Source organism: Phasianus colchicus, chromosome 7 (assembly GCF_987193195.1).
Source record: "Phasianus colchicus chromosome 7, bPhaCol1.hap1.1, whole genome shotgun sequence".
In the NCBI taxonomy this organism is placed as follows: Eukaryota; Metazoa; Chordata; class Aves; order Galliformes; family Phasianidae; genus Phasianus; species Phasianus colchicus.
Genome location: NC_143442.1, coordinates 16,838,985 through 16,866,102, shown reverse-complemented (window position 1 = coordinate 16,866,102; position 27,118 = coordinate 16,838,985). Strand labels below are relative to the sequence as shown.

The 27,118-nt window shown below is 40.6% G+C and overlaps 1 protein-coding gene and 1 long non-coding RNA gene across 11 annotated transcripts in view; both read left to right on the top strand.

Annotated features, from left to right (window-relative positions):
* LOC116232912 (uncharacterized) overlaps positions 1 to 2,465 on the top strand; it is a 266,674-nt gene extending 264,209 nt beyond the window's left edge. The window contains exons 5-6 of the long non-coding RNA XR_016468020.1: positions 1,120 to 1,284; positions 2,258 to 2,465. This is a non-coding gene — a long non-coding RNA (uncharacterized LOC116232912). The remainder of the gene's footprint in view (positions 1 to 1,119; positions 1,285 to 2,257) is intronic.
* Positions 2,466 to 13,231: 10,766 nt separating this feature from the next.
* The window catches only part of FIGN (fidgetin, microtubule severing factor), a 96,023-nt gene continuing 82,136 nt past the window's right edge, over positions 13,232 to 27,118 (top strand). For 6 of the 10 annotated variants that reach the window (XR_016468223.1, XR_016468222.1, XM_090143872.1 and 3 more), the window contains exons 1-2: positions 13,232 to 13,616; positions 14,401 to 14,570. Coding sequence is in view for 1 of the 10 variants with exons in the window: in XM_090143872.1 (XP_089999998.1) it covers positions 14,546 to 14,570 (25 nt within the window). In the remaining 9 variants the exon portion in view is untranslated. The other 4 variants (XM_031599549.2, XM_090143871.1, XM_090143876.1 and 1 more) reach the window with 3 other exon arrangements.

Below are 27,118 nucleotides of genomic sequence, written 5' to 3'. Positions count from 1 at the left end.
AAGGGATCTTCAAGATCACTGAGCTCAAACTCCTTGTAATGGGCAGAGTTGAAGCCCCCTGTTGTGGATAGGGTTGATTCTATTTATGCCTATCAGGTATTTATACAGACAGTTAAGATCCCCTTGAGCCTTCTCCAGACTGATTAGTCATAGCTCTCTCACCATCTCTTAATATGAAATATTCTTCAGTCTCTTAATTATCTTCTTGGTCCTTTGCTGGACTCGCTTCAGTAAGGCCATACCTTTCTTGTACTGAAGAGACAAGAGCTGGACTCAGCACTCTAAATTGAGAAGATTAGAGGTGAAGGACAGCCTCGGTCAGCCTACTGGCACTACTCTTCCCAGCACAGCCTGGGATGCTGTTGGTGTAATTTGCTGGGAGGACACATTGCTGGTCTGTGTTCAAGTGGTTTCTTCAATCTCAGAGTCAATTTCTGCAGAGCTGCTTTCCAGCTATTTGGCCCCCAGCATGTCCTTCACGCATGGAGATGCAGAACTTGGCATCTTCCTTTGTTGAACGACATAAAGTTCCTCTTGGCCCATTTTTCCAGCCTGTTTAGATCCTTCTGAATGGCAGTACAACCATCTGCTGCATCAGTGACTCCTCCCAGTATTTATTTCCTGTTGACTTGATGAGGATGCACTCTGCCCCATCACCCATCAATAATGACCTGTTTAAAAACCTGGGAGAGCCCTAGGGTGGCCTGCTGGTGACTGGCATCCAGCTGGACTTTGAGCAGCTCATTGCAACTCTTCAAGCCCAGTCTTCCAGTTGCCTAATTGTCCGCTTATCTAATCTGTGCTTCATTAATTTGTCAATGAGGATGTTATAGCAGACAATGTTGAAAGTCTTCTAAAGGCAAGATAAACAACATGTACTGCTTTACGTTCATCTACCAAGTTAGTCATTTCATTGTAGAAGGCTATCAGATTTGTCAGGCTTGACATCTCCTTTGTAAATACATTCTGTTTACTTTGAATCACTTTCTTGTTCTTCATATGTCTGTAAATGGCTTCTGGGATTATTTCCTCCATCATTTTCCTAGGGATTGAGGTGAGGCGAGGCTGACTGCCTTGTAGTTCCCTGTGTAAGCGACATTTGCTTTCTTTTGTCCTTAGGAACCTCTCCTGACTGCCATGACCTTTCTAAGGTAATCAAGAGTGGCTTCACAATGACATTGACCAGCTCCCTCAGCGCTTGTGGGGACATCCCATCAGGTCACATGGACTTGTGCATGTACAATTTCTTTAAATCTTCCCTGATATGATCCTCTTCTGTACAGGGTAAGTCTTCATTGCGTCACATGTTCCCACTGGTTCCAGTCTTACCTGTGGGAATTATATTTGGCCAGGTTACATCACAGACTATCTTCTTGGGTCAGATCTTGCAAATGGCAGTTCAGCTTCCTGTGATATGGTGGATAATGAAGTAGTAAAATAATTTTGCAGTCCAAAAATAATATCAAGCCCAAGATTATGAAAAAGAACTCACTTTCACCTCCAGTTTTAGGGTGTAGCTTTTTTAAATTTATTTAAAATACAACCTAGTATGTATATTTTAAATCATGTTGCATCATTGTAGTTGATTTTTTAGATTGCAAAAATTACTACAAACGTTGGCAAGGTTATAGAAAATAGTTGTAAGTATTAATATATTAAAAATTGTGAAAATGAAACTGAGTGGCTTTACCCCTAGAAAACCAACTAGTTATTTAGCTAGTTGATTTGTAGATGCAGTCACATACCTAGACCTTTCTTGCATTTGCTCCCATGGTTGTGCCTCCTCTAAATTTAAAGATTAATAATAGTTCTCATTTTGGCTGAGACAGAGTTTATTTTCTTCCTAGTAGCTGGTATGGAACTGTGGTTTGGATTTAAGATGAAAATACTGTTAATAACACAGTAATGTTTTAGGTGTTGCTGAGCAGTGCTGACATAAATTAAGGACTTTTCTGCTTCTCATGCTGCCCTGCCAGCAAAGAGGCTGGGTGCACAAAGAGCTGGGAGGGAAGAGAACCAGGACAGTGACTCAAACTGGCCAAAAGGATATTCCATAACATATGATGTCTTGCTCAACCATAAGACTGGGCAGAATTTTCTAGGGGGCCTGCAGTTGCATCGCTGTCCTGTCGAAAATCAAGATACCAATATGAAGTATATGAAATAAAAAGAGAATTAGATATCATGTTCTCTCTACTGCTGCATGTATAAAAACTGCTGAAGTCAATGAGAAGTAAGGAGCTTGTTTTCTTTTCAGGATCAAGTCCTATCTGCCACAATCTGATCTTTCTTAATCATCCTTATCACTCATGGCTGCAATATTCTTTTATCCTATATAAACTTCAGACTTTCAAAACAAACTCAATGAGGCACAGGAAGCTGTGATGAAATGAACTATGCTATTCACCAAGTAAAAAGATGAGTCGGAAAGAAGGAATAGTCTTGCCTGCTCATTTGGGATCCATGCCAGTAGTTTCAGGTTTCTGAATGTTGTCTTGTCAATGACTTTTCTCCAAAGTTAGTTTTTGCAAGCTGATACAGTACTTTAATATTTCTATTTTACTTAATTGCAAATGAAAGAAAATAACGTATTTAAACCTTGGTCACCACGGAACTTCCGAAAAGTACTTCTATACGTGTCTCTCACTAAAATTAAAGCCACAGGCCCTTTAGTAGCATTCCATTTTTTACTTTGTTTTTCTTAATCAAAACATTTTGTATTTTGAGAGAGGATACAGGATATGCATATCTTCCTTGCATAACCTTTAATGAGCTTTTTAACCAGCAGGGCTCTTTCAGATACTGGCAAGCAAAAGCAGAATTTGAGACCTTTCTACAGTTTTGATTGAGAAGATGTTGTTGTTTGTTCATGGCTCCATCAAAGCAAAAATGGAAAAAGAAACTCATATATTTGAAGGAAAAATAAACTATCTGGGGAGGACGAAGGAGTTATAGTGTCTTGAACTAAAGGTTGAGCAGAGCATGGGAGCAGAGGATGCTCTCACCATATGCAATAACTGGCTGTTCAGATCCGGAAAAGACAAGTCCTGTGCATTCTTTGTTGGGAATTAGACACAGGCCCTTGATTCATTGATTATTAGCAGAGGCTATTGAACACATTCCTAATAGTGGCAACTTTAGATCACTGCAAAGAAGTGCAAAAAATGTATGTATTATTTTCAAATACGTAAGGAAAAATGACAAATGAATTTGTTTCTGTAAGAGAGTCTATGTATGTAACCTATACAGAAGAAAAAAAGACGATTCTTAATAATTCTGATTCATTCCAACTACCATGTCAGATCCTTAAACAGTTGCTAGTGTGGACAGGGTCCAAAACAAGGAACTCTGCGAAGTTATCATGAGTAGCTAAAATGGAGGAAAGGCATTAACAGATGGAGGAAATGAGTCTGGAATGAGTCTGGGATAAAAGGAAGAGAAGAAAAATGTGATGGAAATGTTAAAAGAAAGGGAAAAAAATATGATGGAAAATTATTTTGTTTAAAAGCTGGCATTTGATATTTTCAAAGGGCAAAATGTATTTTTATTTGTGACAAATGAATGTAAAAATGTGCATGCCTCATGGCCTAAAGGACAAAACAGTGGGATCAGTGTTCTTTTTGTACTCTATGAAGCTTGAGATTAAAGTCCCCACTGATAAACTGAACATTCTTTAAAAGTGACCAGAAGCAAACAGTGTCTGTTTGCTGCTACTTTATTAGAAAGATACCACTGAGAATAGCTAAGAATACTATTTGATCTTAAACAGGTTGACCAAATTATTACAGTTGGCTCCAGTACATGAGATGCTTTCTGCAAATTATTGTTTCTGGTTATAAACCTTTATAATATCTCTGAATGAATTATGTATGTATTTCATGTTTTCTTTTCTTTTATCAGCCTTGATGTTCTCATTTCAAGTTTCACCCTAGCCTCCTAATAATGCAATATTGAGGCCATTCAGACACTAATTATGCCTCCATGGCTTTCTTGAAATGACTAAATCAGCATCAGTTCTATAATTATCATTAGCAAGTTTGTATCCGTGCCTCACATCACATGAAAAGCACAACTTTAAATGATTTATGAATATATGCATCTGTAACATCGAATGTGCACTTTCTAACAGTATGTGCACAAGAGGCACAGAGACACTTTAGACATATGCACACTTGTACAGATGTTCTCATCTTATCTTCATTTCATCCAGTCTGTATCTTACGCGAACACAGCCTGATTGTATAAAGGCTAATACTATATTGTTTCACTGTTAGAGAGATGTATGTATGAGATATGTCCAAAATATGTATATTTAAGCATACTGGCCAGTTAGAAGTACGGAACATGAGCAGGTGTTCACTGATTCAGTCTTTCAGACTTGATGATTTCCTAATTTTCTTTATGTTTTCACAAAAGCCCAGCAAGAATAACTGACAGGATGGAAAGAAGTATACAAATGTAATTCCTCTGTATTTTCATTGTTTCTCCCTTTGAATTATTGATGTTGCCAGTAGTCATTTGTCAAGAAAACAAATCAAGATACATATACTGTAGTGTTGCACTTCTGTATGTTTGTAAACTGATTGCTCTGCATCATGTTTATATTTTAAACAAAATTGAAAAGAAAAAAAAAAAAGAGGAGAGAATAATACAAGGAAAATAATTTCTGAATTGTTTTTAACAATAAAGACATGAAGAATAATGAGTACCCAGAATAAAAATAGTACAGAAAGAAAGCTTGTAGATATCTTTGAGTCAGTTATACCCCACAGAATCATCTGCACACCTGGGAGTTGAGAAACAAAAAACCAGAAGTAGATGTATGCAACATAGCATCCTGTGCAGCAGCACGGTACCTCACGGCTCAGTTTGGTCTGTGGTAACAACCAATTTCTCAATGCTTCTCCTTCATATTCTCCTCCCTCCCAATATAGATTCTTTGTTTTGTATGGAAAGTTGTGCTGATCACTGGTATTTTATGACCTACATTATTACCCTCTGGGTAGCAGAATGATAGTGCCAAACTAATTATTGCATTGTCTAATTTTAAATCCAGGTCTAGTGAGATTAACAACTTGCACATTAATTCTGAGCATCAACAGTGCACCTAACATAATGCAGTTTTAAATGAAAGAAGCCTGCTCTGAAAACTTTTATATACTTTGGTCTGGATCATAAGCTAATGTAAATTACTATAGCTCCACTGACTTCAGTGGAATTATGCTAACACTCCTGAGTGGATGATTTTGTCTTTTTTTTTTAATTCAGGAAATGTTTCTGGTTTGAGCCGTATGAATGTCAGAGGGGAAAACACTGATTTCACTTATATATGTGAGATCTCATCTGTGTAAGCCCAGAACATGTCTGTTAAACTCAATGGATTAATTCCAGATTTTCATCCCTGTAAATGAGATCAGAATTGTCTTGGAATGTGCTTTTGGCTCTTAGCACCCCCTCCCCCAACACAAACACTCAGTACAGAGAGGGATTTTTCTGTTCATCCTAATTAAGAAAGAGAGAGAGAGAGATAGAAAAGGACGTTCACAGCCATCGAAAGTGTGAATACTTCTTTGTAGATAGGTACAAAACCAGACTTGGCAATGTGTCCTTACTTGCTGTTTCACCCTGCTAATTTTTGTGGAGAAGCTTATGTGTTGGGAAAAACATAGCAGCTCCCTATATCTGAATATTGTCATCAATCAGTCAAATTTGGATACAACATATAGCTTCTAACCCTACCAAAAAAGAAACAAAACAAAAAAAACCCAAACCAACCCAAACAAAACAACAACAAAATCATGTACCAACAAAAAAACTGATGCCTGATTATTGAAGAAAGAAACAGATCCTGGAGAATGCTGAAGCATTACTTAGCCAGAACACTAAATAACAGGGTATTTAGCAAGCACAGTAGATAAAAAATTTGATTTTGAATTGAAGAACTGAGGCTGAATTGAAAAGATGCTTAGAAAAATTTTCAGTCCTTTCAGTTGCTCCAAAAGAAAAAAACAACATGAACAATACTCCCTCCAATATAACCAGTTCTGTGCCTCTTCAGCATAACTGGTAGAAGACACTTAGTACAAACATTTAATTCAGAATCCTTAGATCCCCAGAATCAGAACCATAGATACCCAAAGTGGTGGTACTAATGGCATCCTCTGCATAGCTGCTGAAGGGCTATGTTGACCCCCATGATAATATTGTACAGTACTTTGACTCATCTTTAATTCTGATTAAGCTGTGCAATTTTATCAATTTAAGGTCAAGGTCTTGAATAAATTCTTTTGTGAGGACTATTAGCAGGTCTTTTAAAATTAAAAAGACCCGTGTGTCTAATGGTCTTATGAGAATAGAATTACAAACGATGATCTTTAAAATAAATTGTAATTTTATGGATACTTATTAGGAGAATTTATTGTATTGGTAATTTGCTATATCATAAGTGCTGCTGCCAGTTTAGTGAGTTGTAGCAGAAGAAAAGAATGCAGCAGCTACTTATTACTGTATTTTTGTCCTTGCCTTTGATGCTGTTGATTTGAAGTGTGAGGAGATTTTTACAGGATATTTAAGGTTTGTGATCTCTTATTGTGCAGTAAGGATAACCTGCAAGTTGTCATGTTCTGGCTCTGATCCAGCAAAGCACTTAAGTGTGTGCTTAACTTTGAGCATTTGAGTTCCATTTACTTTAACATGATTACTCATGTGCACAAAATTAAGCACATGCTTAAGTGCCTTGTTGATTGCAGCCAGTGCTGTGCATTCAGCAGATCTGAACTTTCTAAGGAAGTAAGAAGTATAAGTTAGCAAGATTTAGTTATTATATTACAGGCAGTGGGGAAGGATGCTGTCATTGACAGCACCAAACCCAACTACATTAATTTACTTTATTAACTTCTTTGTCTCCTAAGTGAGACAATATATTTCTTGCAATCGAAGAATGTCATATAGAAGAGCTGTGTTGCTCCGATAATCTGAGTAGATATGTTTGAAGTCTGAATAGGTTTTTTTAACTTTTTTTTCATTAAATGTAAGGTTTACTTGTCTGATATATTGTTGCTTTTGAGTGTTGGAAAGGCATTTTATTTTTGGATATTTGATTAAGGCTCACAAGCACAGCATTCTTATCTAGAATGGATACAAATGCTTCACTTGTTTGAAAAGCTTTATTAGAGATGACTGCAGAGATATATTGGTAATGTTGTTTCATGATTTAAATGTACCCAATCAACATTAAAGACAATGTTTAAAGCAGTAAGTTATACACACTGTCTTTATTTTATTATAAAAGGAATTTTATTCTGAAGAGATCAATACCATGATGTAAGAGTGTCACTTAAAGCAAGAAATTGGTCTAAGAGTAAAGGAACCTTTAGTTGTGAAAGAGAAAGAGAAAAAGAAGGAAAAGAGAAAAGGAAAAGAGAAAAAGAAGAAGAAAGGTAAAAATCTGCTCCTAAAACTAAATAAAGTCCTGTGGGTATTTTATTAGACATGCAGAACCTACAGCATGTATTTTATTAGGTAAACTTTCTTCTGTGCACGTGTGTGATTCTCAGCAATTTCAGTGTTCTGCTAAATGTTTTTCTTTTCTTTGATCCCAAAGTTAATTACATTCATCTGTAAAGTAAATGGCAGATTTTGTAATGTGCATTTGGAAATGAGATACAAAATGTTTCTGAGAAGAGCGTATAGAGTGCTTGGAAAGAACGTGTGACATTGGCTGTGATTTTGCAAGCCTGTGATTGCTTAATATTCACTATTCTAATTTCCCTCCAAAACAAAGTGATTTTTTTTTCTTTCCAGGGACTTACTAAATTAAATCATTAAGTGCTGAGTAAAATACACTTTTATTACTGGTAATCATTAATTGTAGGCTGCAAGGGAGGGACACTTTGAGTGAAGTCTTCATTATAAGAACCTTTTCCTAGTTGCTTACAGCTTTGTTGAACATAGACCACTGGGCAGCAATTTTCATGCCAAATATCTGCCTTGGGCTATTTTTTCAAAACTTCCAGCAAATATGGTCAGCTGTTTCTCAGAATACACTGAGGGAAAATCAGTATTTCTTGTGTTAAGAAATTTTTGAAATATTTTGTTGACTACTTGCTTACAGTGGGACTCAAAGCTTGGGAAGGGAATATTCCTCCTTCACCATCCTATGAAGGTCTTCCTCAGACTGGAGAAACCTCTGCAAAATTGTTTGCATATTTCATTTACTAGCTTCTTCAAAGATTCTGTCTGCAGTGGATGTATTCTTTCCTGGGGCTTGCAGATCTGAGCCGGACTTGCTCTCAGATTTCTCTTTTCAGTTGCCAGTGGTGCTAAACACAAAGAGAATAAAGGTGTCTATCAGATGTTCTCAGCCTTCTTCCTGCAAATCACTGGACAACATGGAATAAGAATCAGCTTGACTGGAATGCAGAAGAGGGAGACCTTCAAGGAAGGGAAAGAAACAAAGGAAAATGTGTTTGGGCACAGGTAAAAAGCACAAGTCGAAGGTCATAAAATGTGACAATGGTTTAGGAGAAGGACTTTGTGAGTGAAACTTGTACCAGATAGGGAGGCATCTGGGAAGGACTGTGACTCAGGAAGCAAATGAGAGAGATGTTGGCACGAAGACAAAAATAATACCTGTAAGGAATTAGAGACAGGGAAAGGAAAAATAATGGCTTTGTCTTTTTTGAGCCTAGGTATTCTATAGTCACTGTCAAATGTTTCTGCAAATACTGGCCTCAAGTGGGCACCTCATATTCCTCTAATTTAAACGGGAAAGGGCTATTTCAAATAATGAAAATAACTTTATATATCCGTTAAGGCAAATGATAGGGATTAGTGTGGTTCTTATCCAGTTAATGAACAACACAGTAAAAAACAAAAGGAGAGGGAGAACAAAAACCATAAAAACATTCAATTCCTTCCCATAGTTTTCTCATAGTTCCCCAAGAGGGACTTTCTGTATTAAGGTTTGCTTTATAAAAAAAAAAAAAAAAGAAAAAAAGAAAAAAGAGAAATTGTATTAAAAATGCATTTGCTACCAAAGTAAAAATATTAAGCACTCAAAATTCAAGAAATGCCAGAAGGCATAGGTCTTGTCAGATGTTTATGTGACAAACATCTATATGTTGTTCTGTTACACGGAGCACTTGCTAAATGAATATTTTTGTTGGATATTGTGAACAATTTCTCCTCTAGGACTGAAATGGAAAATGGAAGTGACTTCAGAGACCAATAGCTTTGTGATGCCAAAAGCATCAAATAATAAAACAACCAAAAATGATCAATAAAGGGTCTGGCTTGAAATTTCAGTGAAATCAAGGGGACCATGTCCCCTTTTCACAGAAATGGAAATGAATAAACAAAAACTAAAGTATCAGGAATGCTATATCTTCAAAATCCTGGAATCTAACCCAAAATGGTTGCAGCTTGTGAAGTTATGAGTTTTTATGTCAGCACAGAGAAAATGCAAAAATTCATTGTGGACAAAACCAGACAGATGTGCTCAAAATAAATCCTTTATTTTCTGACACAGTCAGGAGTAATATTTAGTGAAGCACACAGTCAAGTGATTTCTATGATATCGGGTACTGCCCAGTACCTTAGCTGGCACACTGTGTGCTCAAGGATTCAAAAAAGATATTGTGTGTTCCCGGCTTAGTCACTGACCAGGGACTTAGGTTTGTTTGAAGCTCCAGTCAAACCGTGTAGAACTGCAATAAGCTGGCAGAGAAGAATTTTTCCTTTGGTTGGGAAGAACCTGGAAGCAACATGTAACATTTCCTGGATATCTGCAATGCATTCACCCTCTGTGTTTGACTTGTGGGTTTTCCCCTTGTTGCTAGAGGGCTTATTTAGGGCACTGGTTCAGCAAGGAGTTATTTGCCTGTATGGAAGACAATCACTTCTAATCTACATTGACACAAGGTCCATCCATGTGTAATTGCTTCTTGGGATTCCCAGCTCCAGCAACCACAGCAGCCATTGCACCTATGCTGACACTCCAAAATGTAGCAGGTATGCTTCTTCTGGGGAGCACTCTGAATCTCTATCTAAAGAGAAAGGTCTCTGTGACTGACCAAGCTGGTCAGAGAGATAAGAGGCAGCATGTCCCAGCTGATGAGGAGGCCCATGAAGGTGTTTCCTGCCATACATTCTGAAAATGTGCCAGCACATGGGATCTGGAGCCACCTCAGCAGCTTGATGGGGATCTGAAGATTTGGGTTGCCTGAGCACAAAGGAGTTGTGCTCCTAACGAAGGATAAGAATAGTTTATACGACCAAACCACCACCAGGAAAAAAAAAGAAAAAAAAAAAAGAATACTTGCAACACCTCGAGTAGGCAGTTATGATTGTCCCATGAGAGGTCCAGGAGTTGGAGAGTGAGGGAATTCCCCAGCACAGAGGGAGCAAGGCAAGACTATTTCACAGAACACCACAGTTTTTATTATAGCTCTTAAAAACCTTTACAAGATACTCTATTAGCTACAGTGCATGCATCTCATCAGCACCCCTGGGAGAACTGATGCAGTAGCATAGATGTGCTTGTTCTCTGTTTCTGGCATTTTTTGTTGTTTTGTTTTGTTTTCACAATTCAAATGGATTAAATGTTATTAATCTAGGTTTGCTGAAAAGGTCTGTGAACCTTTCAAGGAGCCTGGTCTGAGTTTGGAGTTTGAAACAAAACCCGGAGCCAGGCAAGTTTCATGTGGTTTTGAATTTCATTGTGAACGTTTCACCTAGATCTTGAAATAGGCTCGAAGTGGCATTCCCAGTTTCAAAGTCTGTGAGAATTTCCCATTCAAAAGGCTCAGGACTGTTCGGTAGCATTTTAAACAAAGAGTGGAATTCATCCACAGAACAGATGAGCTGAACAAGGCCTTCACTTCAGCCTAATTCAGAACTCAAAATAAGGACTTAACATGGTACGTAAGCCCTACATTGACCTTCTGCACAGAGATGAATGTCAACCCATACAAACATACTGCATGGCTATTGTTTCAACTCTGGCTATTTTAATGTGGCATGAGAAGCCTTAAGGGAAGAAAAATATAGGTATATAAAATGAAAATACTGAGGTTAATACAATGCTGAGATTGATAAATGTGTTCTTCACTGGTCAGAAAATTTCAAAAGCACTGGTGCTCATCTAATAATGTTTACACCCCATGCCTTGTGATGGTTGCTGTTGTTTTCATACTACTACAAGTTGTGGAGCTCTGCAATTCTGTAAGAAACTCATCCTTCAATTGAGGAAAAAGGTACGCTGTGTCACGGTTTTGGAAAAAGGAATCGGAAAAGGAACCCTGATGTATAATAGAAAAAGACAAAAATAATAATTCTTATGTTTATAGTGTGGCTTTTAGCCCAATTTCATAACCTTGGGGATCATGACTTCTTTTCAGTGCTGGCAACTCAGGCAGAGGCAATGTGCTGTATTGCAGATTTCAGCATCAGAGATGACCAAGTATAATAACACACGTAGCTTGGCCAATGTAGTGAGAACTGGAAAGAACTGCTATCTGCAGAGGTGGGGTTATTGTGGTGTGGTGGTGTATTTCTCACCTGCTCTGAGAGTCTAGAAGCAATTTCTGTAGGCTTCTGTTGCTACAACTATGCCTCACATTCTAAAAATAACTCTTTATATCCCAGTACTCTGCTAAACTGTTTTCACATGTGCATTTGTAGCTGGGAGACAAAGGGAAACAAAAGCATTTTCACAAGTATATTCTTGCTGCTCTAGAACCATCTTCTGGCTTCAGGACATCTTGTCACTGTACTAGCAGCGCTCTCCTCACAAAACAGTCTAAATGATACCCTCAGCAACCCAGGGATACCTTCACTACTCTTAATGAGCAGGAGCTTGTCCAGCTGTATTTGCTGTCCTTTCACTTCTAATCTCTAGGCACAGATATGTCACCTGAGGGGCACATATAAAACTCTGCTTCCCTGCAGAGTTTTCAGCTAGTGAAAATCCTTTTGAGTTGACTGAATCACTTCATGGAACGCATCAGTCAAGCCTTTCTGTGCAGTTCTTCCATTGCTTGGTAGGACAGGGACTGGCTGAGACAGCTCACTGCAGCTTCTGCTGGTAACTGCTTCTGACTCTTAGGCCTACTGCGCTGCTCTCAAGGAAACTAACCAGAAGAGCAGCCCGTGCCCGTTCCTCCAGATGCTAAGTCCCCATGACTCTGCCTCTTCCACAGTGTATGCTCCCAGCGTGTCTTCCTTTCTCACTAACAGAACACGATACAGCTTTCCCATGCGCAGGGCAGGCAGACACCCCTTCCAAAATACCCTGACCGCTTCAGCAGGCCCGGGAGAAGAGAAAGCGGGGCTGAAGGAGGACCCCAACCCAGAGCCTAGAGCAGCACGGCACGCTCCCAGGTGTGAAGCGGAACACAGGTGAGCCTCGCTTCCCTTCCCTCAGCTGCAGGTTCAGGTGGTGGTCGCGGCGGTGCCCAGGGATGCGTGAGCTGGCAGGGTGCCGTGGCACAGCGGGCGCAGAGGGTGGGTGGGCAGCAGAAAGAACCCTGTGCCGGGCAGTACTGCGTGCGAGGGAGTACTGCTCTGCGCCGTTCGGCCGCCTCACGCCAGCACGAAGGGGCCGTAAAGGCCCTCTAACAGCCCCCCGGGGAGCTCCTCTGACGCGGGGGAGTCCCCGGCAGCTGCGTGCCGTGCCGTTGGCCGCCCGCCATCCCCCGCCGGGCCGGGGCCGCGGCAGCGCGGGCCGAGGGAGGTGTGGCTGCCGGGGCCCCTCAGCCATTCCCGGCTATCGGCAACGTCTGGCCGCGGCCGCCCGCAGCCCGGCTCCGGCGGGCAGCTCCCTGGGCGAGGCGCGGGCACGGCGCAAGTACGCGCGGCGCTCGCCGCCGCCCGGGCCGGGCCCAGCCGGCGGGCACCGGGTCACCTCGCCCCGGCCATTTTCCTCGGGCGGGAGGCGGCGGCCGCGGCGGCCGGCGCGCCCCGGCTCCGCGGCGCAGAGGGCGGGCGGCGAGGGGCTCAGCCGCGCAGGCCGAGCCGAGCCGCAATCCCGGAACCGGCCCGAGGCGGCCGAGCGGAGCGGGGCGGGGCGGGGCGGGTGGGCGACCTCCGCCGCCGGCTGCTGCACGCGTCCGCCTGCCCCGTGGCCACGGGCCGCCGCTAGGCCCCGGTCCTCCCCCGCGCCGCCGCCGCCGCCGCGCCCGGGGCCGGCCCGACCGTCTGCACCGCCGCGGAAGCCCGCGGGCCCCGTCCCGCCGCCGCGGGGAAAGGGAGCGAGGCCGCCCCGCAACCCTCCGCGGGAAGCGGCGGCCCCGGCGCGCAAAGCCGCGGAGCGCCCCCGCCCCCCGCGCCGCTCCCCCTTTGAAAACTGATCTTTGGCTCTTCGCGTGAAAGTGATTTGAATTTGGCTCGGCGGCGCTCTGCGCAGGCGTCCAGCTGCTGGCATGCTGGCTCCTTGCAAAGCAGCTGTTTTGGGTTTGAAATTCCAACATGGCAGAGGCTGCAGTCAGTCTTCCCTTCAAAAACTTGGAATGATTTCAAATCATAGGCACCTTCACTTAACTCGAGCCCCCATTCATCAGCAAACACACCGGATCGATGCCGCTCTAACCTATCGGGTGCTCGAACCAAATCTCCAGGTAAGAGGATCTTTTTTTTTCCTTTTTTTTTTTCAAAAAAAAAAATTTTTTTTCGGTCTTTCTCCCACCGCGTTAAATTTTATTTAGCCGTAGAGCTCTGCGAGACAGCCGTGTATTTTTAAGCGCCCGGCCGTGCCCGAAGTATTTTGTGTAATTCGCGGCCGCTGTTTGCTATGAACCGCTCCGCTCTGCTCTCCCGAGCGCAGTCTGGAAAGTCCAGCCCCACCGCCGCGGTGCATGGTTTCTCCTCCTTGATCATTGCCAACAATAGTAGGCAGATTAAGAGTTCGCGATTGCCAGCTCCCTCCCCACCTCCTCCTCCTCCTAATTGGATTTATTTTCAAGTTGCATTAAAAATAATAAAGTGTCGATAACGCGGGGCCGGACTTGGAGGCAACTTACTTCGGAGCAAATAAGAGCAAATGAGAACCTCGGCACACAAAAGTTGGGTTTAAATTGCCGTGCCTCGGCCGGGGGGGCACGGACGTGTCAGCGGAGCTGGTGCAGTAACATGTAAGCACATCGCCGCGGAGGGGGACAGCGTGGTGGGCGTATTGTTGGCTTGGAAGGGAGAGAAAGATGTATAATTTAATGGTATATACAATCCACTGATCCTATTACTATCCTCCCTGGAGCTCTTGTTAGTTTCAATGGGAGTGAGTGAAATTGACATGGACTTGCATTCCTGGTCATGTGCTTTTTTTTCCCCCCTTTCTTTCTTCTCTTGTGATCTGAGATCCCCTTTTTGTTGATGTTGCTTTCCCACTTAATTATATGCATGTAGGTTAAATGAATACCTGACGAAAGGGCCCACGTTTCAAGGCAGTGACATTTGATAGCTGAGAGGAAAAGTGGCTTTAATGAAAAGCAACCTTTGGAATTCCTGCTTGTGAGAAATCCAATTCAGCTTTTTGTGCTGCCAGCAAGAAATGATCAGTAGCACCAGTGTTTATGGTACGTCCGTTTTGGGATCTACTTCCTTTGCATCTAAATAGCAAAGACCAATTTAAATGGCATGATATCGCACCGAGGACGCTGCATGCAAATATTGTGTCGTAAATACCTGATGTTTCATAGTATATTTTCCACTTGTGTGTGTATATAAACATTTTTTTTTTCTCTTGCTATCATTCGTTTATCATTTCTGCTTTGATTCTAGCATTAGTTTTGTCTGTTGTATTGATCGCAGTTGTAAAACCCAAAGTTGCATGTTGCTGGTAGTGCACTGTACACACCACTGAACTCCAATGGTATGTAAATGAGCAAAACTCAGTGGTTGTTGAGGGGGAAACCGCGTAACTGTGAATGTGTGCACCTCTATGTACGTCCTCATGCATACATGCCTGAAATGCATCTTTTCCCTTTGCAGATTAATGGTTTTTGAGTCTTTCCTTGAATTCCAGCTGCTTTTCCCCCTTTGACTTCCAGCTCAGTCATCTGCTGGAGGTTTTAATCGGGCTGGGGTGGGAGGGATGTTTTGCCTGTAAACAAACAAAAATAGTGTTGTGGCTGAGCGCTTAATGCTGCTGGAGAAGTGGTATTCCATGCCCTCTTCCAAGTGCCTGGTTCCCACTGCTCTGTTCTCAGTGTGCGGCAGCAGGCAGTAATCGAGTGCTGAAGCTGGCGTGGTGCTCGCGGCCGCGCTCCGGCCCCCCCGCCGCCCCCTCCTCAAAAAGTCAGATAAAATGGAGCGTGGGGAATCTCAGTGGGTCTCCCAGCGGTGCGGAGATGCACCTCTAGGTATGCAATGAAGGCTAAGGAGCTAACAACAGAAGCGACCGTTAGTCTGTTTTGTGCAACCAAAAAAGGGGGGTACGTTCACTTTTAATAGCGTCTGGGTGCAAAAAATAAGGCTGGAGAGAGACCCTGGGAGCGAGCGTGCGCGCGTGAGTGCGTGTGTTTGGGATAAGGGGGAGGTCTGGCGTGTGCGGCTGATGATCTCTCGTAATAACATATCTGAATGCAGGGAAGAGATTGAGAGAGCAGTTGCACAATGTACGCTCCTATTTTGGTGCTGTAGGTGACTATATTGCTAAACATATCCCGGGTGCTATACGACAGGAATGATCTGATTGCAGTGTGCATTTAGAACTTGTTGACTTTGAAGCAATCAATAAGGCGACTGTTTATTTTAGATGCACATAATTTGCCCTGAGAAATGTTTTAAGGAGGAGAGCAAGCGAGTGAGAGCGGAGCGTTTTTTTTTTTTTTCTTTCCTTTTTTTTTTTTTTCCTAGAGCTGTTGGAGCGAATGTGATTGCCAGATGGGAGATTTCCCTCTGTGATGTTAAAGCTGTAATATATATTCAGAGCAGATTGGACTGCTGCTTGTGATGAGGAGGATATTACATTTATAAATTTTAAATCGGGAATCGGACAGTATGCTGAGAGCTGAAATTGGATGGTGTGGACGGTTTGGACTGTTAAATGCGATTCCCAGATAATAATAATAATTATAGTAGCAGTAATATAGATGTGTGTAATAAACACGGTAGTATCAGGCAGCTGTATATATGCTATAACACTTAAGTATATATTTCCAGATAGGATTTTTCCCCTCTTCCCTTCACATTCCCTACAGTGTTAGGGGTTGGAGGTGGCTGGGAGGGAGGTTTAAAAGCCCACTCTTTAGAGAAATCAAATGTGGTCAGACTCCTGCTTGAGGAAAAGTTTCGCTGCAAATCTCACTGGGGATGTGGCTCTGCCGGAGTTTTTGTTGTGCCATGTATGTGGCCTGACAGTGCCACAGTCCTGCAGGGCTGCGGAGTGGGAACCGGTCACACTCCAGCAGCTCTGCTGTTGCAAATTAAAAGTGTGTTGTGGTCAGGAAATGAAAGCTACAATGTCTCTTTTGAACAAGTCGTTTATCAAGAGAAACATCTATCAAGCAGTGGCTTGTCACATTGATCCTCTAAAAGTTAGGTCCGAAGTGGGAGCTGCTTTGATGTTTTTGATCCCAAATTTATAAAATTGAAAAAGCTGGAGAGAATAGGACCGATTTGCACATAAAAATGACTCAGCTCAAGGCGTGACAAAATCATCAAGTATCTGTGATACAGAGCTGGTAAACCAAGGAGGTATTGGATCTGCCGCCTGATTTTTATTTTCATGTCAAAACTTTACCTTTGCACTCATGCATCCGTGTTCGTGGTTTTAAAGATCCTGTGTCAGTGCTCGTGCGTTACTCCGTGGTGGAGATTTCCTTGCTCGGGAATACATCTGTTGCTTTCAAATTGAGCCTTTTCCCATTGTTGTTTTTGTGACGGTATTTATAGCATTCAGTTTGAGGAGGCAATCTCAGATTTTCTTTCCTCTCATCCCAGTCTTGTTGCTCTTCGTGTATTTGTAATCTTGCTTTCACCTCTCCTCCCTGTGAAGCAAAGTTTCCTTTACTGCCAAAGTAATGTTTATTGCAGGAGTGGTACATCTGGAGACATCTGTTTGCACAGCTTAAACCACACTAAGGGTCCTGTTAAGTGTGTCTTTCCCTCCTCATCCTCTTTTTGTTTCCATTTTTGACACGTGAACTGTACTTTCATTCTCACCAGAAGCAGCGTATTTCAAATTTAATGTAAAGCAAGGATTCAAGGAAGAAAAAAGCCAAAACGAAGTCTAAACTGCTCTTTTCCCTTCTCCGTGGTTATTTTCAACCATTTTAATTGTTTAGCAACTTCTCTAAAAAGTTTTTCATTTTGTATGAAGTTTATGTTTGGATTATCAAGGAATACCTCTGGATGAATGAAAGGGGAAGCTTTTGTTGTTTGTGTGTGGGGGTTGTTGTTGTTGTTGGGTTTTTTCTTTTTTTTTTTTCTTTTTCTTTTTTTTTGGCTAAGGGATGAAGGAAGTCTTTACATCAGAATGATTTGACTCTTCTTCTTCAGTGTCATAAATGAGACTAATACTTATGGATACTTGTTAGAGACCCATTTGCAAATAGGCAGCAAGCTGCAGCGTGGTGGGAGTTGTGGTGAGTGTTATACTTGCTAATTAATCATGTTTGAAATGAAGGAATCATAGCATGGTAATAAAGGCTCATTGTTGTTTGATGTTTGTAACAGGATGTGACTCCTACGTGAATGTAGTGGGTTTGGGGTTTTTGTTGTTGTTTCCCCCTTCAAAATAAGATACTTTCTGTACACAATGAAATGCTTTTTATTTACTGGAACATCTGTAAAAACATGCACGTCTGCTTCTCTTATTCTACTAGCATTTTAGAAACATGAAGATTGTTATTGATATCTTCATTGTAGGAATCACAGGAATAAATGACAGTTGGATGTCATCAACTGTTCTTTTATCCTTACAACTTTTTATTTAGGCAGAGCAAAAACCGCGTGTGTTTTTTCCTCATTATAAAAATCCTACATCTCTTTTTCTGATAATTGATAAAATAGCTCTTCATGAACTTTGCTGCCCTAGCTGCTTACACATGTATACTAAGGAACAGTTACTAAATATGTATTCAGAATAGTCTGTATCCTAGCCCTTTAAAAATCAAAGTGTAGAATATTTGGATGTTGTTTTTGTTTCTTTATTTCTTATCAGATGTGTCATCTTCAGGCTTTATAGTTCATCTCTCAGTTAGTAATAGTACCGTATATAATGGAGAGAGATTTGATAATGTTTCCCAGTGCAAAGCTTTAGTTTTAAAATTTAATTAATTAAGGCTATTCTGTGCTGCATGAACGAGGTTTGAAATCTGCTTCTGTTTAGATGCTCTTTTCCTTTTTAAAATATAAATCCTAGAGGAAAATGATTTTGCACGGTTCCTATCAATACGTTTGTTCAATGAACGTGTATAAGAAGCATTGAATATAATGACTGATCTTCCCGTAGTCTTAATCGTCAATTAATAGGCTTATCTGCCAGTTAGGAGTGGGTTTAATGGTACAGAATCAGCATGAGATCTGTGAATATGAAACATTTGTATGTTGTTTATAACAGACTGAGTTTTGAACTAGCATTCCCAGATCTAATAATAGAAATATTTGCCTCTTTGCCCTCAATCAATATATCCCTTAAGAGAACAAACTTCACATAATACTTTCATAAAGTGCCAGGTGTATTGATACCGAGTTGATAAATTTAATTACTGGGGTTTTACATTGATTCATTGATCTTATGATTGGAGGAAATTGTTCTGCAGACATTTCTGAAATGTTGAAGAATACTGCGTGTCAATAACACTTGATTAATTGATCAGTCAGCACTCCCCCCAGCCCTCCCTGAGTCACCGATAAGAAAAAGCAAAAAATAACTATAAAAAGAAGTCAGGATAAACTAATTAGAGGTTCTCATTTGTTATTAACAGAGTCGATGGGAAGCATAGCACTGTACCTGTGGAATAAAAATAAAAGATCAACTCGGAAGTGGAATTGTGCATACTGGGCTCAGTCCTAAGCTGGTGTAAAACGGTTTAGCTCAAAAAGCTGCAGGGGTTTCAGGGGTTTCCAGTTCCCAGGATCAGGCCCACTGTAGCTTTTTTTGTGGCTTTTTTTTTTTTTTCTTTTAGCACTGTTCTTTGGCTTATTGGAGGCTGTTTAAAATCAGATATTATGGCTACCAAAATATATGGAATTTTAGATAAGCATCTGCTCCAAAATGAACGGTATAGCTATAGAAGTAATTTGAACAGCTGTAAATTCAGGATTGCGTATCCCCGATATTGTTGCAGAGTATTAAACTCTTGCTGCTAGAGATGCTATCCTCTAAGTGAAAACTTATCTTCCTGCTGGGAAGGATCACGTCAGGGAACCGCAGGCTGGGAAAGGGCTTGGAGTTGTGTTTTTTTTGTTGTTGTTGTTGCAAAAATAATAATATTTTTTTTTTTTTCCCCAATAAGCAGGAGTAGATATAAGGATACTTTCCAGGTGAAAATCCTTACTGGAACATTTGGCTCCATTTCCATGAGGCATGTGACCTTTTCACCTTACGTCAATGATATTTTTATAGAGTGTGTGAGAAACGCAAGCATTAAAAATCCCTGGGATATTTTTTTGTTGCTTTTTAAAGAAAAAAAAAATCTCAGAACCTCGAAACAACATATATACATCTCCTTTAGTGAAACTGCTTTCCTTTAAAAGGCGATAGCTAAAGCAGAACAGAGAAAATCCAGTGGCAGTGTGTTACCGGGAGGTTCGACAAACACAATCTTATCCTTCAAGGAGCAGAGAGTCCCAGGCTGTAATGGAGGTCAGAGGAAATCTAAGGCTTTCAGTCCTTTAATAATTGTACCTGCCACCCCCCTGATCAGCATGTTAAGGAGTGCACGTGGATGTGTATTATGTTTCTCAGAAGATAATTTGTATTTGCAGCCACCTGGTAAATACAAGCAGACTTCGCTATTATTGCTTCTAAATACCTGTTGATCTTGGTCTAACTGCGTGACAAGCGAGGGTAAAATGGAAGGAGGAATAGTTGGTCAGGCTCAGTTACTGGAGCACCTGGGAGGGAGCGGGGCTTTGGCAGGGCAGCGTGGGCAGGGGAGGGCGAGGACTGCACGGAGCACCGCTGGCTGCCAGCGCTCACGGGTGGCTGCGATGAGAGCGTGGGGTTCACGCTTCCATTTGGCTGAGTCATATTGCTGCGAGGTGTCGCCACGCACAGTATGGTAATAGCAATATTGTGTGTCTGTTCCTCCCGTCAAACAGCTCATAATGCTGAGCTACCTGGTTCATCATGTGAGCAATGTGCCTTGCTGCAACGGCTGCGGTATTTGCACAATAGCAAGAGCTTTGCATTACTCTATGCAAATAAGGGAATAAAACTTTTTGCTCTTTATTTTTTTCTGCATTTGGAAAAAAGTTTTGTCTGTCTCCGTTATAATTAAAAATAATGCAACTGCAGATGACTGTTATGTCACTTGCTGCTTTTTTATTTTTTATAATGTGCTATTAAGTGTGTAGTCTAATGTGCCATGAAACATTGAAATAGCAATTACCAGTCATATTATTTAACTGTTATTGAGAAAATAGTTGTTCTGTTTCTTTCAAGTGTAGAGCAGCTGTTGCCAGTGCATTTAGTTAAATTTCAGGTATCTTGAAAGTGATGGAGAGAAAAATGCTGAGATTATTTTGATACGATAGCAAACTTTGGTGAGGAGAGTCCGTTTTTTCTTCAGGCTTGGAAATCACATACTGATTTTTCTTATCCGATCTTAACCCTTTCTCATTCTACTTTTAATGCTTCATGCACTCTGTTAAAGTGAATGGGTGGTTTTCCATATGCGAATTGCTCAGCGCATGAAGATGTATGCCACAATTGATTTTGTGGGATATTTTTTGAATGTGCGTGTGTGTCACGCCGGTTATAGTTTGGTGATGATGAATTGGTTTCAGTAATCTGTTTCTTATTTGCAATAAGAGCATACTGTTGTCAAACTTTGTGATCTAAGATAGCTGTCTCACATCTAATTAAGCAGGGTCTGAATGAATGGTTCTCTGGCATAGGTCATAATTAAACTTTTTGTTTTTCATCTGCAGTTTGAGAAAATACTTAATACTGATGCATGTTTCTGTAATTCCTGCTGATCTGAATGGAATCTGAAAATGAATATTGAGAGGAGATGGGAGAAGGGGCTGGAACTGGTGCATTATAGAGTTTTGTGCTGGGAGAGTATCTTTGTGCTCTCATTCAAGGTTGTTGCTTTTTGTTTTTGTTTTTCCTGATTTATTTACAGCAACTATTGCCTGCCTTTTGATATGCTACAAATAACATCCCTGTTTTCCTCTGTGAGGTGTTTTGTTTTTTTTTTTTCCTTCTGTCTCTCCATTCTAGCATGTGAGCAATTAATACAAAGCTATAGGCAGCTTGAATTATCACTTAATAAAACTATGAGAACTGTGATGCCATAAAGGTGTTCCTGTAGAGCACAGCAGATGATAGTTACAGTGTGTGTGTTTCTTCTGGAGATGTGGGGAGGGGAAGAGCCAACAATTACTTTATATTTCTGAGTGACAGCAGAGGGTGGACGGAAAGGATGAAGTTATATGCAGAAATGATGAATCTTTGACAATAGTATCGATATTGACATTTAAAATATTATGAACTGATAGTTCTGCTGTGCAAGCTTCTGTGATCGCTGTGCTTTTAGATGAAAAGTAGCTATTTATATATCTTGCGGCTCAGCATGGTCATGTTGAATGTAGGAACTTACTCATCATAGATTCTGAGAAAGCACAGGTTAACGTCCACTGTCTTCTTTAGACCTATCTGATTACTTCAGCCTCCTGTGTTGACACAGAAAGAAACAGCTAGATTCCGCACTGGAAGAATGAGGTTTGCAAGCACTGACTGATATAAGGTATCCCATTGTGATACCTAAACCAAATTTTAAAAAATCAAGCATCCTTTTCAAGTGAAACTTGAGAAACACAGAAAGGAACAGCAAAGATGTATCTGAACACACTTGAAGGTGCGCTTTTACTTTCAAAAGAGATTTCTCCCATCACTCATGGGTAGCTCCACCATGAAAAGCGATATCAAAAGATCTCAGAAAAGTAACTATTCTTTTATGTCTTTGGGAACTGAGATGCTTACAAGATTGTTTCTGAGGAGGAAAAGAATTGATCCTATTTTCAGGCCCTTGTTGTTGGCATTTGTGCACCATATCGCTATCTACAGTATTGTAGAAATACATTCTTGGTAAATGAATACAATTCTGTTTCCTCTTGCAGCTCTAAAAGAATAGTGCTGTGTTGTTGCATGCAAACTCACTTTGTACCATATCACTCCTTTTCTGCACTCTCTACATATTAGTTGCATTTAAAATACGTAGGGAGTTTTATGAAGAGCTTTAACCTTAATTGACAAACAATATAACAGATTAAAATAGGGAAATTCAAAATGAAAATAATATAAAAGTAAGCTTGTGTTAAAGTCACCTGTGACAATATGTGAACTAGATATCACCAGACCATCAGAAAATTGCTGGTTTAAGCTAAGAAAATTGTTTTTATATAGAAGGAGAATGTAAATTTTCTAGCTATTTAGCTGAGTGCACACTTACTTTACAAACTCTTATTTTTCAGCTTCCCATTGTTAAATCTGCTGCTTTATATTAACTACATATGTGTGCTAGTGCTGTATTGAACATACCATAAATATCAGGCAGATATTCTGTTTTAAAGATAGTTATTTTTCATGTCCTTATAGAATTTCTGATAATTTTTATTTCTTACTCTCTGCCTTTGATAAAAGCTGAAATAACTGTATTTTGGAAAGTGTTTGTGCAGCAATTAACCTTTTCTAATCATTGATTTTCATTTTGTTCTTCGATTTTTATTCATTTCATTTTATCTTTTGTCCTGTGCAGCAGTTGTTTATGCTGCAACACTGGTACATTTTTCTGCCTTCAGTTTACGAACTTTAGTGCTAGCAATGATTTCACTGATGGCGCAGTACTCAACTGAAAAATTGTATCTCTTTCCCAGGTTAACATTAGTGTTGGTAGAGCTGAAGCTCAAACTTAGTGAATGCCATGTAATTAGCAGTATGAAGCACTTCTTGCTATTTGGCGTGTAGCTTTTGCCAACATAACAGTCATATCAGTGGCACAGTTTTGTACCTGTGTGCAGAGAGTGTCTTTGTTGGGGCATGGATAGCTAAGAAGTTTGAGAAGCCTTTTTTCTTTTCTTTTTTCTTTTATATTTTTTTTAAAGATAGTTGAGGTAAAACGAATTTGATTTTGAGCTTGTAGGGACTGTGAGTAACCAGTACCTCTGTTAATGATGTTTTTAATGTTTTCACTAGTTATAAATGTTCAAAGAGTTATGAGGTGATACATTATCCATGTGATACAGAGTGCTGGACAACTGACACCAGAATTCACTTGGAGCAGTGATTTTCACTACTGACTAAGGAAAGATGTTTTGTTATTTTTTGAACAATTGACAAATGCACATATTTATTTTTCTCCAAAGATGTCAGCAGCTTAGAGATAGTGGAATTCATTGTCACTTACTATCAGCAGTAGTTTTTAGCCAAGGTCCCTGTACTTTCCAGTTTCAGAGCTGCCAGAACAGCTGCAGCTTGAGGCTCAAGTGGAGCATCAGGGAGCACTGCATCCCATTGCATCCCAGCAATTGCCATCCAGCTGCCACTTCTGGGTGCTGTCAGAGGCACTGTGTCCTTGCAGCTTGCACAACTTGGAATATGCAGGTCTGCAACAAACCTTACAAACAAGTTGAGGAGGGTTATAAGGAATTTTCCCCAGAAAATAGTAGGCATTAGCTGTACACTGAATGCTACAGTCCTCTTTTGAGGTATCAGTGCTGTGTAGTAGAGTAAATAGGGCATTTATTTTTTCCTGGTGGCAGTAAGAAGGCATTTAATATTCATCAGGACAAAAATACATGTGTTACGTAAAAGTGTAATGAGTGACTCATTCATGATTTTGGATGGAGAAAACTTTAAACTTAGTTCGTTAATGTGTAAATGTTCCAGTGGGCAAAATTCAGAGTAGATGCTGCTGCTCTAATTGCAAAAGCTCCCTCCTTTACCTTCTCCCTCCTCCTGATCCTCTTCTCCCTTCCCCCACCCCCTATGGCTTTTTTAAACAATTACGGGCATTGTGCTCCTTAATGGCGCATAGTTACTGTAAAGATAGATGTCCTCAAATAATGAGTTTCTAATAATAATCAGAGAGAGTTAGATTAAACTGGTTCTATATGGAAATCTTACAGTGTGAAAAAGTACACCTAAAATCCTGAGATATATTTACAGGAGCTAAGCCTATTTACAGAGAAGTAACCCAATTTTATATCTGTGCATGTGTGTGGGAAGGGGAGCTGAGGGGATGTTTGTAAGTATCTACAGTTTTGTCCACTAGAATAAAATTTGTTTCTTTTAGTTCAAAATTCTGTTTTACTTTATAATAATAAAGGTGTTTTAAAATCAGAACATTTTAATCAGCTGCTGTGCTTACGCTGAAAAGGCTGTGTCCCTTCAAATGACTTTTTGCTGTGCTTTTCCGTCTGTTGTTTCCTGCCGCCCACCCCCCAAACTGTATTTATATTTTACTTTGTTATTCTACTATTTTATTTTATTTTGTCCTGTGAGGTGTATCGCACTGGATTTGTTGATTTCTTCCTTGTCCAGAAGTTTTGAAGGGAAGTAAATGGACACACTGTGTGCAGTAGCAGATGATCGTTACTTTAAGTAGTTGTCACTGTGCTAGCTAGGAGAAATCTTTTCCTTACCAGGTATAAGATCACCCAGGACTTGCAATAAACAGAGTAAAACAGCTTAACGTTGGGTCTAGAAATATGTATGCCATTTAAATGGAAGCAACCTCCCAGATCTCCCACGTACATTTTTGGGGTTTGGTGAACAAAAGCTTGCTTGTGTGCTCCCAGCTCCCCAGGGCCTCAATTTGCACTGCCATTACTGGAGCCTGGCCAGTACCAGGCCTTGCAGGCCCACGGGCACTCTGCTCTGGGGATTTCAGCTGCTTGTGCCCTATCCCTGCTCACTGACCCTGCTCCTCATGTCCTGCCCCGTGGGCGCTTTGTGTTTGTCCTGTGTGGGTTTGTCCCACATCTCCAAATGTGGGGACGCAGGACCTGAGAGGGAGCAGTGCTGTTCTTGCTGACATCCCATCCCGTGCGCGTGGTTCCATCTCCTGACATCCATCAGGGCACCTTCATATCTGTTAGGTCCTCCACCAGGGAGAGCTGAACCGTGCTCCTGCGTGTGGGCGATGAGGAGGTGAGTAATGCAGACCTTCATGGCATCTGCTGGGAGCACAGTGGGGTTCCTTCCTGCTCTAGTAAGGTAGAGGTGTAAGGCAGTCTGATAAGCAGAAGGGAAACAACAAAAGGGAAAAAGACTTCCAAGCAAATCATCACAGCATATCTCAATGACTGTGCTCCACACTTAGATTTAATTAGAAGACAACTGCGCTGGAAAACCGGTCATTTTAGTCATAGTTAACGACTGGTTCTCTCCTACCCCAATCAGAACCGATTATATGCTGTGTTGTATAATGTAATTTCCACAAGAAAATTAAGTACGAACGGGCATGATAGTACTGTGTAGTTGCAATAATGAGGTTTGCATTAATGATGTTAATTTATCACATAACTATCCTTTTAGAGGTGAAAATAACTATTTTCCTTGTGTTGTTTCTTTTTGCTCTATATACCAACCAGTTTCAAATTGGCATGTTTCGTGCATAATTTAAATGAAAGACTGTGACTGGATAGCTATTAATGTGTTCATTATGTAGTGGAAAGAGGGAAGCCTTGTATACCCACGTTTCTTACAGGATAACCGCTTTCAGGAGGAATTTCTTTTATGTTATAATATAATTTACTAGTGTATGGTTTCTGAAGTGTCATGGGTAGTTCAACACTGGTCTCTTGGCAAGCAAGTTTGTTTCCTAGTTAACTGTAACAAGACTTACTTGCTGTCAGTAGTAAGATAATAAGGATAAAAGTCATGTGTGGTTTAAGAAGGAAAAAAGCCATTCGTTTGCATTTGTGCACCAAATGCCACGTTGCTGGGCTGTGTCATTAAGTGCTCTGTGGGCTGTATTTCAACTAGTGTGTGATTGACTAGGTGAATTGGAGCTTTTTACCTACTGCCTAAGCAAAATTTGACCCTGTTTTTACTCTGAGATGTTTTTGTCTTTAAAAAGATCCACACTGTATGGCTACACAGGTGAATGGTAAGAAAATTTATCGCTGTTATTTGTAGGGTGTGGTTCCATGTTAGTCTGAGCAGCCTGAATCTGAATTGATGCTGGATATATATACTTTATATATTTTAATTCCAAAGCCCAACTGTGGAAATTGGTATATCATCTTAAAATTTCAAATTTACATTTTATGTACTGTGCCAAAGCACCCATGAACTCATTAAGAAAAGGCTTTTTCAATTATATCTTGTGTTTATGCATGTATTTATACTTGACAGGAATCCTTTAGAGATTTGGTTTGCTGTATTAATACTTACAGTGTTTTGGAGTACATAAAATATACTTAGAAAAAAATGAAAGGGGAAAGCACTGCTTACAGATCTCGTTCCACTAGCTTCCTCTGTATTTCATTATCAGCTGAGAAGTCCCTTCAGCAGGCACCCAGCCCCTAGAGGGCAGGGCAGCAACCTCCTTGGCCAAGCCTCAACTGCACAGCCAGCATCCAAAGGCTTAACACCTACAGGCAGAATTCCATTCGTTTTGCATAATGAAATTTCTAGGTGTATTTCTCATACTTCCCAGAGTTTTGCTGACTTGATTTCCTTTCATTTCTTTCTTCTTTTCTTTTGTACTTGTGATTTTTTTTTTTTTTCTAGCAACACTGTTTATGATCATGAAGACTCCAATCCACTATGGTCCGATGATAAGGTTCAGTTGTTTACAGTAAAGTACATTTATACCTTTACAACATCCTGGTAATCTTTCTTTAGGTATGCACTGTTCTTTGCTGTAGAGAAGGCTACAGAAGCCAGCCCACAATTTAGGTACTAAAACTTATACTAAAATCTAGATTATTACAGTAGCTT